The sequence below is a fragment of the Eurytemora carolleeae genome, unplaced genomic scaffold, assembly GCF_000591075.1.
Source record: "Eurytemora carolleeae unplaced genomic scaffold, Eaff_2.0 scaffold1274, whole genome shotgun sequence".
NCBI lineage: Eukaryota > Metazoa > Arthropoda > Copepoda > Calanoida > Temoridae > Eurytemora > Eurytemora carolleeae.
This window is the reverse complement of record NW_019397166.1, coordinates 29,943-47,054: the sequence shown is the minus strand read 5'-3', so window position 1 is coordinate 47,054 and position 17,112 is coordinate 29,943. Positions and strand designations below refer to the sequence as shown.

The following is a 17,112-nucleotide window of genomic DNA, read 5'->3' as shown; positions in this document are numbered from 1 at the left end:
CTTAGTTTTATAGAAGAGTATCAATAATACCGATAGGATGTATATATAGTAAATATTTGAACCTGAAACAGGCCTCGTTGCATTATTTATGTATTAATGTCATCTCAAGTCTGATTTGATATGATTTGATTTGAGGGTGACAGTAAAGGAGGAGGTGTTGAGGTTAAATATTTTAAAGCAAGGGGTTATTAAATAATTCCGTAACCCAATTTTGTTCTTTAATACAGGTAGCTGAATCTAAATTATAATTTAAAAGAAAATATATTTAATTTTTTCTCTTTGGAACGTATTATTTTTCTACAGTGCGTCTCTTTGGAACATATTATTTTTCTACAGTGCGTCTCTTTGGAACATATTATTTTTCTACATTGCGTCTCTTTGAAACATATTATTTTTCCACAGTGCGTCTCACAGAACATTTAACATCCTTCTTCATTATCAGGTTTAGAAACTTTCCCTAGTTTCAACAATACGGATAGAATCAGAAATATAGTGAATATTTGAACCTAAAACAGGTTTACCGACAAGGAGCGGGTGTTTAAGTTAAGGATGGTAAGGCATGGGATGATTCAAAGATTTCTAGGGTTGGGTTGGCCCTGGTTAAGAGAACGCACACATCCCTAAATGCATAGTGGCCTCCTGTTCTTTATTTTCGGGGGGAAAAGTTCTTAAATTTTTTTAATCTTCTCATTTTTTCACCTAAATTTTTTTTCGATAGTTCCATTAAACAAACCATATAAAACCTTTTCAAATATGGGGGGGGGATCTTTTCTTTGAACCTTATTAGATAGTTCTTCTTTCATTTTATTTAAAGTTCTTTTTTAATCCTTATACCTCCTCAGGTTCAGGAGATGGAAAAAATTTAATAAAGCATAGTAAGAGTTTCATGAGAGATTTTAATTCCCCCCACCCTTAAGCTCCTTAGATTGTATCAAGAAAATTAAACTATTTAACTAAAAGAAATCAATATCAAACAATCGTACTTCGACGTGTGTGCGAGATCATTTTTAATGGAAGCTGATGTTTTTACAACATTTTCCTTTTTTACGCCGCCTTACATTTTGGTGGATAATAGCTCCGACCCCTTACTTGAATACGCCTCCGCTGATTAGACTGTAGACGTTATTTTAAATGCACGCGCACGATTCACAACGGTACTTTTTTATTTTTGAATCTGAAAATTGACCCTGGTTTTTCCTCTGGAACGATGCGTGGATAACTATTTGCAGGAAAAAGATGGGTAGCGGCCAAAATTTTCAGACAGAAAACGACGAGATATCACTTATTGTTTCTTGGATAAAGGTTCCAACGGTACTATTGTGAATTGGGTGTGTAAACTTGAATTTACGATGACAGTTCCTTCTTGAACTTCTTTCTTGAATCTAAATTTGTTACATCTAAAAAATGCACTATAATGTTTGACGCAACATTTTGATAATTTATTTGGTATTTTTCAAAGTTTCATAGTTCTCTTGTGCACTAAAACTGGTTCTATGTTGGATACAGAAATTCTTGTTATTTTATGTCTTCATTAAATTGAGAGGATTAAAAAAACGGATTTTTCGAGTTTTGTTTATTTACAGTTTCGATGAATGTATAAATAGTTCATGGCATCTTGAAAAATTATTTTTAAATAGGAAACATTATTTAGGTGGTTAATAATAATAAATTTAAGAATAAAATTAAATGAAAAAAAACCAGAATATAACGTAATTTCAGCCACCGCAAAAACTTTGAACATAAAATAAATTCTGAAATTGGATCAGATTTGTAATAATCACGATTTTTTAATCTTGATATTTTTTTTAATAATCCGGAGTTACAGTGTGTAAACTTTTTTAAGTGAAGAACTATGAACAGGGTGTCCAGAGAAATATGGGAATTCATTGATGACTTTTATATCGTCTTCGATCCACGTTGATCGTGTATCTTAAAAATTGACGAAAAAAATTTCAAAATTTGTACAAAGTTTTAATTTATTTATTAAATGAAAATTGTCTTAATATTCAATATCTTCGTCAATTTTTAAGATACGGGAAAGGTCTAGACGACTTTATGACAAGCTCGTCAGACGTACAGCTCCTCATTTACTTCCTTTGCCATGCATTAAAAATCAGAAATAAAAAACGTCTTCCAAGTCGTCTCTCCATTAGCATGTTTATTAGGAAACCCTGGATGTAAAGTCTTCTAGAAATGAATACCTAAGCTATATAAGTATAATTCTTGAGAAAAAACATTAATTATATTATCACTAGGCTTTCAATGCGCTTCGCGCCCATCTCCTATTTAAATTGTGAACATTTTCTCTTTGTATACATTGTGAAACAACAACAAAAATTTCGCTGATTTTTCAGAATTTAATGCAAATCAAATTTAGTTTGAGGTACATTTTTGAAAATTCAATCATCCATAAACTTCCCTGGGGTCCCGCAAAAAATTGGGCCCGATGGGTTCAGCCGTTTTGACGTTTTTTGATACAAACAAAACAAACAGACAGACAAGGAAAGCATATATATAGGTCGAAGATAGTCATGGGATTTTGATAGTGTTGTTTGTCTCTTATGGCTCTTATGTGCTTTCAAAATTACAGAATACAGAAAGTATTTCTACGTACTATAAACTCTTTTATCTTGTAAATCTTTATATATAAAGTAGTAATCTCTGTCCGACCATAACTCAGGAACCCCTTGAGCAATGTGCCTTATAATTTAATTGGGGAACTAGAACCATGGGAATGTTCTTAGCTTGGTTAAAAAAAAATAAGTTGAGTGGGTTGATGTTATAGTGAAAGTTTAGTTTCCAGGCAAAGTGGGTTCCCAAGCTAGTAATACTAGAAATCCTTTTCATCCTGTAAAAAAAGGTAAACGACATTTTGGAAAGCTTTCTAGTCGTTAGCCTGATTTTAAGAGTTATATTTTTCACTTTCACGTTTTGTAAATTACCCCAAAAAAGTAATTCACCATGTAATTATAATGAGGAAAGTTAATGGTTATAATCATGTAATTATAATGAGGAAAGTTAATGGTTATAACCATGGAATTATAATTAGGAAAGTTATAATAATGCCTCAAAACAAGCCACATGGATCCGCATATTTTTGAGGATTCGGACCGAAGGAGCCATAAAAATATTAATTCCAATTTACAAGGGATCCGAAATCTGAATCCTTAGCTCTGATTTTGAGAGTAACTGAAACAAGTTTACATTATACACTTCTAAATATACAGGGTTACCCACATTTTAAGAGACTGTATAAAGACGACTTGGAACTCTTTAAATTTGACGATCCTATAGTTTTGAAGTGTGGTCTTTAAATGGCTATTTAATGATTAGGCAAAGAAAGTAAAAAGTTTATAGTTCCAAGGAATATAAGGAAACTGAGTCTAAAGTCTCATCCTTTTTGGGTAACCCTGCATGTATTGGCCTATACCCTGGTACAGTGTACAGAGTTCAATGTACAGTGTACCGTGTACAGCGTACAGTATCCTGGATGAGGAATGAGAATGCATTTTCATAAAATATAGTTGTAAACATTTTATGACCTGAGGTGTAAACATTTAATCGGTTTCAGATTTTCCAACCGTTTTTCTTACTTCCAGTCTTCGAGTTTGTTTTTATAAATAATTATTATAAATTCGGTTTATACCATATAATTATTTAATTTAATAATGATAATAATGATACTAATAATACTAATAATAATAATAATAAACTATACACTTTACACCTTAATATAGATCTATACGCAGTTTCAACCAGTTTTACACAATAATGTCATTTTTAAAATATTTAATAATATTAATAATAATGTGTAGATTTAATGATCTTTGTAACTAACAAAAAAAATGTTATAAAAAGAAATAATGATTTTTAATCTGAAACCTGTTTCTTCTATCTTGGTAAATTCCCTGCAGGTTCTCCCTATACTGGGCCCCTTATCCTTCTCCTTTCAAATCAAATCAAAACATTGATCCAAGATGGATCCAACTTTTATATTAACTCATGCACACTGCAATGTTCGAAGGTGCCGCTGAAGTATTTTCACCGAGTTATTTTACCATATTTTGTGCTAACATTGTTCCCTCCCTGTGACATTTATGTTGACGCCCTGATACCCCCCCCCCCCGGCATATAAACAGGTACCCTATGCCCCCCTACCCTACCTGAAAAACCAGGTATATTGCTTGAATGATCACAGGCCGGTATTCCAGGCAGTTGGATACAGGCACTAGACTTTAAAACAGCTGACACCAATTTCTCAGACTTTCTTGACATCGGAGAACTGAAGTGACAGCGGAGAACTGATCAGTGACAGCTATCTGTGAAACTGTTGATCTATCCGAAACAGTGAAGGTTGGATGAGAATGATGTTTGCAAGTTCCATATAGTGATTTCAGAATAAGGAATTGGATTTTTTTTAAACAAATTCTATTATTTCCCTTCTTACTTTTTCATGTGAAAATAAAGTATGAATCCCTCTCTACAAGCTATACTGTTATTTTTTTTTTATCTATATTTTCCATCTTATACATACTATTATTTTAACTTTTCTCTTCTACATATAGTTTTTCTTGACAAATTTTTTTTCACTTTTCCTCTTTTTACATTTTTTACTTCAATTTTTCAATTTTCTAATCTTCCCTTTAACTCTAGCTAAGAAATCAACAAATTCTACTTTCTATTAAAAATCTCGTGTTACAGCTTTCAAACCTTTTAGTTTTTAACAATTCAATTAATAAGATTTAACTTTTTACACCTTTTTGGGGGGTTATTTAGGTTGTATTTAGTTGATCTATACAAACACATACAAACAATTTTTACGTCTTACGATTTTTATTTGTTACATAAACTTCTGTTGATCTACAATGGATCTCGGTTGATCTCGTTCACTATGATATCCCTAGAACCGGCTGGATTCAATTTGGTGTACAGTCCCGTTTTGCATTATATAGTCCTGATGCGTACTGTACAAGCTTACTGTAGCTGCTAAAAAGTCGGCCCGATCTATGAAATACAAAAATCTAAATACCCCCCTCCCCCCATCTTTTTAAATTCTCTTATTCTTCGTATTTTACATTTCCTGTTTGGGTTTATATATATATTGTATTCTTTGTGTTTCTCTGGATGCTTTGAAACCCTGATCCTGCCAGTAATTCCGGGAATTAGTATAACAATACAAATTTCTTTTTATTTCAATTTAATTTCAGAAAATCTCAGTCGGAATAAAGTTTCTTTTGAGCTCATTTTTTATTTTTGTTTGCTGAATTTACTTTTTGATCCACATTGCTATTTATTTGATTATCTGTATATATTACTTTGCTTGTCTGTCTGTACGTCTGTCCCAGTTTGTACCCAATAAACGTCAAATCTGCTGAGCCGATCATGTCCATGGTTCAGGACCCCAATGAAGATTTATTGATGCTGAAAATTATAAAATTTGTGTCCAAATGATTTGGATATTTGTTAAATTAAAAAAAACGCACAAAATAATATTATCAAATCCGCAAACTTTTTTGCTATTGTTTTATATTGTACAAAGAGAAGATGCAGATAGGGACACTATTTAAAAGTTGAATTAGAAGATGCAAAAATCCAAGAATCTGATAATAACTTAAGGAGGTAAATTTCTGCACGCAATCAATTTTTAGCTCCCACCCCCTTCCCATAACTAAAGATTCGTCTCCATTAATCCCCTTCCCCCCGTTTACCCCTAATCCGTACCCTGAGCCCCATCCCTTAAACCGTATTCTTTAAACCCACATTGTCCCCCCTCCCTACGCCTGTCTAAAAACTTCTTTCTGTAATCATATTTCTACAAATAGATTTTCAAATACAATAGTATCAAATATAACAAGAAAATTAAATTTTCTCACATTAGTTGACATGTTTTTTCAAGATTAAATAAAAACGTGTAAAAACAGAAAATAAAGAACACAAAATTGCACTTATTTCACCGTAAGATAAGCACTTACAAAAATATCACATTATTTGTCGGACACAAAAACTAAGTTGACACGTGTTACCTAAGAATACAGTTGTGCTGATAGTGTACAAATTCTACGTTGCCATCTATTGTACTATAAATCTATTTGTATTACTGCACTGCTTTGTCATGATGCAAAAAAGACTTAAGTACTTCGTTCATTGTGTATTATTATATCACTTCTAATTATGCATGCGAAATCTCCTTTGTAAAGGGAGTGTTCGCGAAAAATGAAAGGTTGTATAGGCTTTTGCGATGAAAAATAATCGCTTTTGATCGCTACTAATCTTACTTCTATCTGTTGCGTCTATAAGGAGAAAATTGTTAAAAATGACTTATATTGAAGAACGTAGCGTCCATACAAATTTAGAAAGTTGGAATATACGACTCAGATCGTTAAAAAATCAATTTAATTTCATACAAATCATTCAGATATTACAACCTATAGTCATCGATTCATATATTGTTGTATTATCTGAATGATTTGTTTTAAACTGAATTGATTATTTTAAGATACGAGTCTCAATAGATAGAAGTAAGTTTAGTAACGATAAAAAGTGCTTATTTTCCGCCGTTAGCCTATACCCCCTTTTATTTTTCGCGAACACTCCCTTTAAAGAAACTGACCACGTAAATTAAAGTTGCATTAATTTCAAATATTTCTATGCATGCATAACTTTTGTCAAAGCCAAAATTATTAAGTTATTCTTGTTTTTCTATTTAAAAATTTTAAGTTTTCAATTGAGGTTCTCTATGTTCTCTATGGAAATTTCTATGTTGAAACTCCTTGAACTTCTTGAACTCCTTGAACTCCTTGAACTCCCTGAACTCCTTGAACTCCCTGAACTCCTTGAACTCCTTGAATTCCTTGGACTTCTTGAACTCCTTGAACTCCTTTAACTCCTTTAACTCCTTTAACTCCCTGAACTCATTGAACTCATTGAACTCATTGAACTCATTGAACTCATTGAACTCATTGAACTCATTGAACTCTTTAAACTTCTTGAACTCCTTAAACTCTTTGAACTCCTTGAACTCCTTGAACTCCTTGAACTCATTGAACTCATTGAACTCATTGAACTCATTGAACTCATTGAACTCATTGAACTCCTAGATCTCCTTGAACTCTTTGAACTCCTAGAACTCTTTGAACTCCTTGAACTCCTTGAACTCCTTGAACTCCTTGAACTCCTTGAACTCCTTGATCTCCTTGAACTCCTTGAACTCCTAAACTACTTAAAGTAAGGCAAATACAGTTNCTCCTGAATACAATTCTGTTTGTAGACTTCACGTGAAAAAAAGTTTCACGACAGATTAAAATTTTACACATAGATTAGAATTTTACACACTTTCATTCATTACACCTTTTTTTATGAGCTCTTGAGAAGAAAAAATAAGTTTTGAATTTCCAATATGCTAACAAACAGATGTTCGCGTTAAATCAAGCAGCTAGGCGAGCTATGAGGTCACAAAGTCGAAACATTTATTTTACAGGGTTTTGGCTTGTTTCTTCTGACTGACTAAATTGGAGTGGTTACTTTCATATAAAGGCAAATTTCTAATTAGTAGTATATTACACTGTACACTGCCAACATTTTGTTTCGGTGCTTAGTTTACTACTTTTTCTTGGGAAAAAGGACTTGAATCTTTGTCACAAACTCAAATTTTCTAACCCTTATATCATAGCAACTTAATGGTGCAAACCTTTGATATTTCAAACTTAGATTATTTGATCTACCAGAATTCATAGTTTGAAATATCTAAGTTCTACGGCATTGGGTTGAAAAGATATAGGGATTAGAAAATTTGAGTTTGTGGCAAAGGCTCAAATCCTTTAACAGACATTTTTTACTTATTGTAAATTAATATTTTTAAAGACTTAAATTCAAGTGATCCTCCAAGCAAAGATGTTAATGCCTGATTTACAACTGAACCATTGAAAGCTTTGTCTGATCAAATATGAATTCGATATTCCATGCTTTTGTTCCTTTAAACTGTTTAATTTGCGGTTTCATGCAATTCTTGTATTTAAGAAACCACGGGGATATGATCTGAGTTTCGATTCAGAAAAAAACAACATACCATTGTAAATCTGGCATTACTATCTTTGCATGGATTTTACAACGATGTAAGAATAAGAAACATAGAATAGTATACATAGTATACAAAGTCAAAATATCTACACAACATATTTATGATTTTAGTGATTACAATAGCATTGACTTATTTAGTAGAAAAATGGTCTAGTTCTTTTGTTAATAAATTTATTATTTGAAATTTTAAAAAAATGTTTTCTAATGTATAGTTTTAAAACTATTTTAAACAGATTTTTTGGCTCAAAATCTTTGTATCATTTTTCTCGAGTCTCGACAAAATTGGATCTTTTTTAACTTTTATTTTTGTGTTCATTCTAATTTTTTCATTTCAATGCACGAAAACACTTAATAATATTATGCATGCAGTTTCATTTTTTCTTTGAAGACTTGTTTATTCGATACTCTAAACACAAGCCCTAAACATGTCAATAAAATATCCGCTGTTTGTTGCATTTACAAGAAGTGATCCGGGAAGCAATAGAGCAATAGGGTATACTGGTTACCCCCCCCCCCCCCCCACTCCCATACAATAGGCAATTCTTTTCTAATGTAGCATCACCCATTGACTAAAGCACTGCAGCAATGCCCCTAGATTGTACTACAACTATGTATTACATAATTTGAGATTAACCGTAAAGGAAAATTTTTCACTTTTCGAAAGATGTTATTCGCGATAGATTCAAAATAAATCCATAAAATATTTTTCTTCTCCTGGTTCTTTTGAAATTGTCTAGGCTTATATTGCATTTTTAATGATCCCGTCTAATGTTTACTGCACTTACTGTTGTGAGTTTATGACACCATGAGTGGACAAAACTTAGAAGCATCATCATTTAGTTTCTCAACAAATGACTTGAACCTTTAAAGCAGAAAAATACTCATCCTAAAGTTCAAAACTATCACTATTACAAGAAATTCGTTGAGCCACGATTTATTTCCAATTCTTTTTGATAAAATATAGAACTGTAAACTGTAAAACCATTAAAACATGCAGAGTCTGCCTTTAAAAACAGAAAATCAAAAAATCGTCCATATTATATAATGCATAATCTTGAAAATTATCTATTTAATCAACGTGATAATTGTACACTGAAATGGTAAAGCAAAAATACGCAAGATTAAAGTTTTTAACCAGATTCTTCAGAATAATATTCACAAGAAAAGGAATGGGAAGGAAATAAGAGGAAAGAGAACAAGAGGATAAGGGAAAAAGTCAAGGAATGAATGTGTAAATTGTAAAAAGGGGAAAGGGAAAAGGAAAGAAGGAAATAGGAAATGGGGGGGCTAGGGGGAAAGAGGGAAAGAAAAGAAGAGAGAAAGGAAAAAGGGGGGGGGAGAAAGAGTAAAAGACAAGTGGTAAAGAAAAAAGTGGAAAGTGAAAGGGGAATGGAAAAAGGGGAAAAAGGGCAGGAAAAAGGGAAAAGGAAAAGGGGAAAGGAAAAGGAGGAAAGTAAAAAGGGGGAAAAGAATAAAGGGGAAGGGAAGAAGGGGAATACTGATGACTATGTAAATGAACATATGTAGTGAGCGGGTACTTTTGAGGGTGCAATCTTGCTGTTATCGAAACCAATCCTTTTAATTCTTTGAATGCACACAATACATATATTTCTCAAGTTTAGATCGATTATAGTATTTTTATATTCAAGTCACGTTCTCAATATATAGAGTGGTCAGTATTTGAGATTTAATAATAAGACTAAAATGAAGAATGTCACAAATGGCGCCGTGACAAACTCCTGAAAGACAAACTCCTGAAAGACAAACTCCGGAAAGACAAACTCCGGAAAGACAAACTCCTGAAAAGACAAACTCCTGAAAGACAAACTCCTGACGAGACAAACTCCTGACGAGACAAACTCCTGACGAGACAAACTCCTGAAAATAAAAAATTCTGAAATACAAACTCCATAATATCAAATTTAAAAAATTTTGTCTTTCCGGAGTTTGTCTTTCCGGAGTTTGTCTTTCAGGAGTTTGTCTTTCAGGAGTTTGTCACGGCACCGTCACAAATATTTTTATTGTTAACTTACACATTTTAATTTACATGATATTTTCATAGAATTTTAAGTACTTTCTGATTCTTTCTGATTACACATGTTTCAAATCCATTATGGTGGATCTGATTAATTAATATCCTTATCCTTAATCTTTCAAATCCATTCTGTTTTTGATCTATTTTGTTTCTGATTTATTTTGTTTCTGATCCATTAATTGTTTCTGATCCACCCTGTTTCTGATCCATTTTGTTTCTTATCCACTCTGTTTCTGATCAATTTTGTTTCTAATCCATTTTGTTTCTGATTCATATTGTTTCTGATCCACTCTGTTTCTGATCCATTTTGTTTCTGATCCACTCTGTTTCTGATCCATTTTGTTTCTGATCCACTCTGTTTCTGATCCGTTTTCTTTCTGATCCGCTCTGTTTCTGATCCATTTTGTTTCTGATCCATTATGGGTTTAATCCATTATGTTTCTGTTACAGTTGGTTCCTGATTCATCTATGCACATTGCACATACGTCCAATATTTTCTGTTCTGGATCAATCTTGTTCTTAAAACAGGAATTTAAAAATTTTCTTTTTTGATCGAACTGTTATGCCTAAAACCTGTTTTAACTTGTGTGTAAAACAAAGAAGTTGATTCCTTGCCACAAACTAAAATTTTCTATCTCTATATCTTTGCAATCTGATGGTGTAAATTATTGATTTTTCAAACCTAGATTTAAATTCATAGTTTGAAATATCTAAAGTCTACGACATTGGGTTGCAAAGATATAGGGATAGGATTACAGGAGCAGGATACTTTATCAGTAATTTTATCTATAAAATTCTCAAATTTAAGGTGTTTATAAATGCATTCTGTCCATGTGAGCCTGATAGGAATGAATATTGTAAATGAATTTCTTGTAAAATTTACTTGGGTTAATGCGGAGGAAATGGACATAAATCTTATAATGGGAGTCAGGGAACTTTAAACCTTTAAACTCACTTTAAGGAAGTTAAACATTTACGTTCGCCATGTTATAAAATGGAAATGTGAGATCATTAAATACCTGAAGAATGGTCACTTTAATTATTATAATCAGCCCTTTCACTTTATATATTATTGTGCATTCATAGCATTAGTTTTTACAAAGAAAATGCACTTGGGGGATTGATCATGCATTTGGATAGATTGACATGAGATGTCAATTTGATACGGTATCATCTTGCAGATATTTACAGAATGTTCAGTGAGTTCAGTTTAACATTGGTCTAAAAGTAGAGATATTGTCAAGATTGTTTTTTCAAATTCTGAACTTTGAGTTAAGATTTGTTCTGTATAGAAGAGATATTTACATAGATGACAATATAGGGCCTGTTATCATTAACTGGGTTATCGTAAATTTTTAGAATTTCTGTTTAAAACTTTGATATGTATACCACATCTCATATATCAGTTTTGGTATAACGTTGACGCAGTTTTAAATCAATTTCTCGAGAAAGGGACATCAGATAGGATCATATAGGTTTCAGCCTATACCCCGTTTCATTTTCCCTCAACAGTTCCTTTAATACTATATTTATGTAGAGATTATCTTTTCATTTTTAAATAAAATTTTTGTCCTGTTTTCCGGCCGATCAAAACAGGCCACAAACAATTAAATGTTCTAAAATCCAAGATATACAGGACTGGTGGATTAATCTCCAGGATGGTTCCTCCTCTCATTCTTGTCCAACTCGTCCTTCTGCTGCCGGGAATCGTCCTTCCGATGTCGGACGATTCTTTCATTCACTTCCCACTCTCCAGCCCCGAAGGTTAGAAAACAAAAGAATTAAAGGGTATAAGGGTGTGTGTGTACTCGTTTTATTTCAACGTCTTCAAACTATTACAAACTAAAGGTTTATATAAAAACAATGATAAAATTGGAGTTCTTCCGAAAAGGCATGCAGGCTTTTGCTAAAAATGTTCTGTGTCCGAATTTAATGAATTTGAGCCGCGGCTTAAATCTGCCAATAACCGGTTTCAATTGAGCGCTGGCTAAATTCTTGAAAATTTGAATAGAATTTTAAATGGAACCAACGACATTTGAGCCGCGGCTTTAAATTCGGACTCTGATTTGTTTAGTTTGCAATTTTGTTTACATTTATATTTTTGCAATTTTCTATTTTTCTATTTTCGTGAGAACCAGTAGGAAAAACTCCGTCATTGTTAAATTTGGTGATGGTTGTTTGATAATCAACGTTGGGTAACTTCCCGCCATATTTCTCAAGCTAAATCTTTAGACGTAGAAAATCCAAAAAAATCTAACATATTCCCAAGGATATGTATTGTATCCCAGGGTATGTATGTATCCGTATTCCAGGGTATTTATCCGTATCCCAGGGTATGTATACGTATCCCAGGGTATGTATCTGTATCCTAGGGTGTATATGTATCTCAGGGTATGTATCTGTATCCCAGGGTATGTATCCGTATCCCAGGGTATGTATCCGTATCCCAGGGTATGTATTCGTATCCCAGGATATGTATTCGTATCTCAGGGTATATATCCGTATCCCAGGGTATGTATATGTATCCGGGGGTATGTATACATATCCCAGGGTATGTATCCGTATCCCAGGGTATGTATTCGTATCCCAGGGTATGTATTCGTATTCAAGGGTATGTATATGTATCACAGGGTTTGTATCCATATTCCGGGGTATGTATTTGTATCCCAGGGTATGTATTCGTATTCAAGGGTATGTATCTGTATCCCAGGGTATGTATTTGTATCCCAGGGTATGTATACGTATTCCGGGGTATCCAGGGTATGTATTCGTATCCCAGGGTATGTATCTGTATCCTAGGGTATGTATACATATTCCGGGGTATGTATCCGTATCACAGGGTATGTATCTGTATCCTAGGGTATGTATACGTATCCCAGGGTATGTATCCGTATCCCAGGGTATGTATTCGTATCCCAGGATATGTATTCGTATTCAAGGGTATGTATATGTATCACAGGGTTTGTATCCATATTCCGGGGTATGTATCCATATCCCAGGGTATGTATTCGTTTCAAGGGTATGTATCTGTATCGCAGGGTATGTATTTGTATCCCAGGGTATGTATACATATTCCGGGGTATCCGAGGTATGTATTCGTATCCCAGGGTATGTATCTGTATCCCAGGGTATGTATACATATTCCGGGGTATGTATCCGTATCCCAGGGTATGTATCCGTATCCCAGGGTATGTATCCGTATCCCAGGGTATGTATCCGTATCCCAGGGTATGTATCCGCATCCCAGGGTATGTATACATATCCCAGGGTATGTATCCGTATCCCAGGGTTTGTATCCGTATCCTTGGGTATGTATCCGTATCCCAGAGTATGTATTCGTATTCAAGGGTATGTATCCGTATCCCAGGATAAAATACAGAGTGGATATGTTTCGTCAATCTTACAGTTCGTCAATTCATATGGTGGTAGATGACGAAAGGTAAGGCTAAGCAAATTGTATCATTTACTTTTAGAAAAAGTAGAATAATGAGTTTTTAAAATACCACGGCAACGCCAGGCACTACAGCTGGTAATTCATGAATTGTAGCTGTTGAACCGTACGTGAAAATAAAGTAAATCTCACGTTAGGTTGAGATCTTATATGTTTTTATCAAAGATAATATATATATAGATATGCAGGCAGGTAGAAACCTCCTTCCTAAATTGCTTGTAGCAGACAACTAATTTTTGAACCTCTGAGAGAAGATGCAAGGAGAGACATCTATAGCAAATTGATTACTTTCTGTATTCCTTTCTCCCCTTGCTGCCATCTGTAGGAAATACGCATTTGTCTTATATAAACATACAGTACGCGTATTGCATCCTGTATAGTTCAAGTGTTGCTATCTGGACCTGTTTGACCAATAAATTAAATTTCAAGGTAACACAAACATACAGTACGCGTTTTATTTATGTTATGATCAGTTGTACTCGGCAAATTTAAATATGCAAAAATATTTGCAGAATTTCTTTGCAAAAGTTGTGAAATCGGCTTTCTTTTGTTAAAGGCTTTCCAAAGAGTTGTAAGAAGTCAAAATCCAATGACCGGAGGTAGGTCTAAATATAGATTTAGTCGGTAGGCTACGAGGTCACTAAGTTAGAATTCTAAACTAGACCTACGAGGGCACTAAGTTAGACCAGTTATGTCGCATAAAGTTTACCTTCTCCTTCTCTCAGAATTTTTTTTCTCTGCTTGATAAACTCTATAGAGTTTTAGTTGGTGAAAGCCATGGCTTGTTGTAAATTATTGCTGGTTGTATGCACACATTCAAATATGTATCTAGGCATACAAACTGTATTGAAAATATACATATATATTATGTAGATACATATCCGGTATATTCCTGTTTAAAAACATGTTTTTTGGGAGGGGTGCGGGGGGGATAAGAGATATTCAGAGCAATCTCAAATCTGAACCAAAATGCACAATTATAATTTTCTTCGATAGCCATAGAATTAAAGCCAATGTAAATAATGATTTATTCAAGATTATCAAAAAAGAAAAGAGGATGGCCTTGTTAAATGTGCTGGGCACCTTTAAAGAGAAGAAGATAGAATGGAGGGTGAAATTTAAAGTAGAAAGCAAAATAAAATTTCACAATATTGATTTAAATAAATGGCTTTAGAATTCGAACTAGTTATGTTTTTTTTTGATTTTCTGAAGTAAGATTAATTTCAGAGTAAGNATAAAATAAACTCTAGCAGACATAATAATATTATGGCTTTTGAAATTAGGTATTACAATGCTAATCCATAACAAAGACGATATCCAATTCGTCACTGAATTCCCATGTTTTTTGGGACACCCTGTAGATGAATCGAATAAATTAATTTGAAGTTTAGAGAAGTTAATCTATTTAATTTTCAACAATTTGTTTTTTTAATTGATTCAAATGTTTTTGTTTTTCCGGTTTTAGATTGTGTTGACTGGGTTCCAGCAAGGGAAGGGGAGGTGCCTGCAGCTGCTTTTATTGCGGATTTTACTGAGAAGGTAAATTTATGTACATATTGTATAAACAAAGTACATATGCTGTACAGTGCATTGATGGCACGCTAAACTAATCCTAAGGTGCTTGCTGCAGTTATCCACGCAATAAGCTAACCGAAGAAATAATGGGTTTCTGCGTGGAGTATAAGTACTTGTTTACAATTTTGAGGATATCTTAATTTCATACTGAGTTCGATCGAAGGTCGTCTTCGATGCCTTGGGGACACTTTTGGGTTTTAATTCCTTAATTTAAGAAATTTATCGTAATTCTAAAGAGTTTGCTTACATATTTTGAAATGTTTGTGATTTATCGGCTCGGAAAAGAGAAAATGCTTGAATGCTTGATTTGCAACTTTAATACTTTAATGTGAAAATCGTCGAATGAGCCTTTTTTAAAATCAAATTTTTAAAGAAAAAAATATTTTTGGATTTTGTTTATTATAAAGAGATTCGGGTTTCATGAATGATGTATTTATGTATTATTTGTTGATTATTAAAAAATGAATGACCCCTAATGTGTAGGATGGTGGTCACCAAGGAGTTTATATTGGAAGAGCTGAGCATGAGGGTGGGAAGTTCCCTGGAACCTTTTTACCTGCCCTGGAGAAGGCTTTCATAGCCTGGGGGGGAAAGGTGCACCACAAGGATCATTATGAGGTTATATATTTATATATTATTTTGTAAAAGAGAGAAAAATCAACAAAGCGGGATGAACTCAAAACTTTCGAACAACAAAATACAAAAAAAATATCTGTTCGTTTAATGAGTACAAAACCTAAAAATCTTAAAACCGTGTACAAAAAATAACTATAGTTTTTTTATAGATTGAAATTATAACAAAAACTATCTATATGATATATACATCTCACTAAATTAAACCAAATATATTTAAATATACATAATACAAACTAATTATATTCGGTCTCCGAGAAATAATTTATGATAGAATGTTTGGCCTGGTTTTGAGAATTGTTTACAGGTTTTGGTAGAAAAGTCCAACCTACTGCAGTGCCGGTTAGTCTGGATAAACTCTAGGGACGGTCAACTTGATGACAGAGCTGTTATTGGTGGATACACGGAGGTAATTACAAATACAGATTTATCTATATAATATAGCAAGTCATTCGTATATGTTGCGTAACAGCTGGACCGATTGGACTGAAACTTTTTGTGGACACTCATGGGCGGCCGGGGGGTGTTATAGGCTAAAAAGTTTTTTTCTTCAAAAATTTTTCTTTTTTCCATGGGCAACGCCGGGCCTTTCAGCTAGTAAGAAAATAAAAAAAAACATTTCAACTTTTAAGTCTTGTTTTCAAGTTTTCTTCGTACTGATATTGATGGTTTATAAACATCTTAAATCGACCATTTTCAATTTTGACCTACCATGGACCTCCCATTGGGTCATGCAAGTTGCGACACAAAGTTTGGCCCGATCGGTTCAGCCGTTTTGACGTTGGTGGATCTTGGCTTTGAAGATATCCATGGGCACCTAAGGAGTGGCATCGGCTAAAATAAATTAGAATTCTTTTTCAAAATGCAAAATTTCATTTTTTTAAATCAAAGTGTTTCTAAAAATGTTCGGGCAACGCCGGTCACTCATAAATATTTGTATCTAGAATGGAGAGGATATATATATATATCTGTAAACCAAGTATAGATGAATATATAAATATATATCTAGAATGGAGAGGATATATATATATCTGTAAAGCAAGTATAGATGAATATATAAATATATATTATCCTATTCATTCATTAATTTTACATCGATCACTCATTTTTTTTACTTTTCTCAGTTTTTCACAAAATATCAACTTTAAATCCAGTCATGCGTTCATTTTTTGACACTTTACATTATCCAGTTGTTAGTTCAAACCTTAATCAATAAAATGTATTATCCTAAAAATTTCTTTAGAATGTTTGACATACGCTTTAGCGTTTTTTCACCTCAGTAAGGAACTCAACTAAACCAATCTTGTCGCCAAAAAATGTCTCTGATTGCCGATATTTTCTC

The 17,112-nt window shown here is 33.3% G+C and overlaps 1 protein-coding gene across 1 annotated transcript; it reads left to right on the top strand.

The window, feature by feature from the left end:
• Nucleotides 1–4,199: 4,199 nt before the first annotated feature.
• Nucleotides 4,200–16,744, top strand: LOC111712445 (uncharacterized). The gene is made up of 6 exons (XM_023487045.1): nucleotides 4,200–4,403; nucleotides 11,748–11,875; nucleotides 15,028–15,101; nucleotides 15,621–15,755; nucleotides 16,078–16,179; nucleotides 16,715–16,744. The coding sequence occupies exons 2-6, from the start codon at nucleotides 11,770–11,772 to the stop codon at nucleotides 16,742–16,744; spliced, it is 447 nt and encodes a 148-aa protein (XP_023342813.1). The 5' UTR covers nucleotides 4,200–4,403; nucleotides 11,748–11,769.
• Nucleotides 16,745–17,112: the final 368 nt, after the last annotated feature.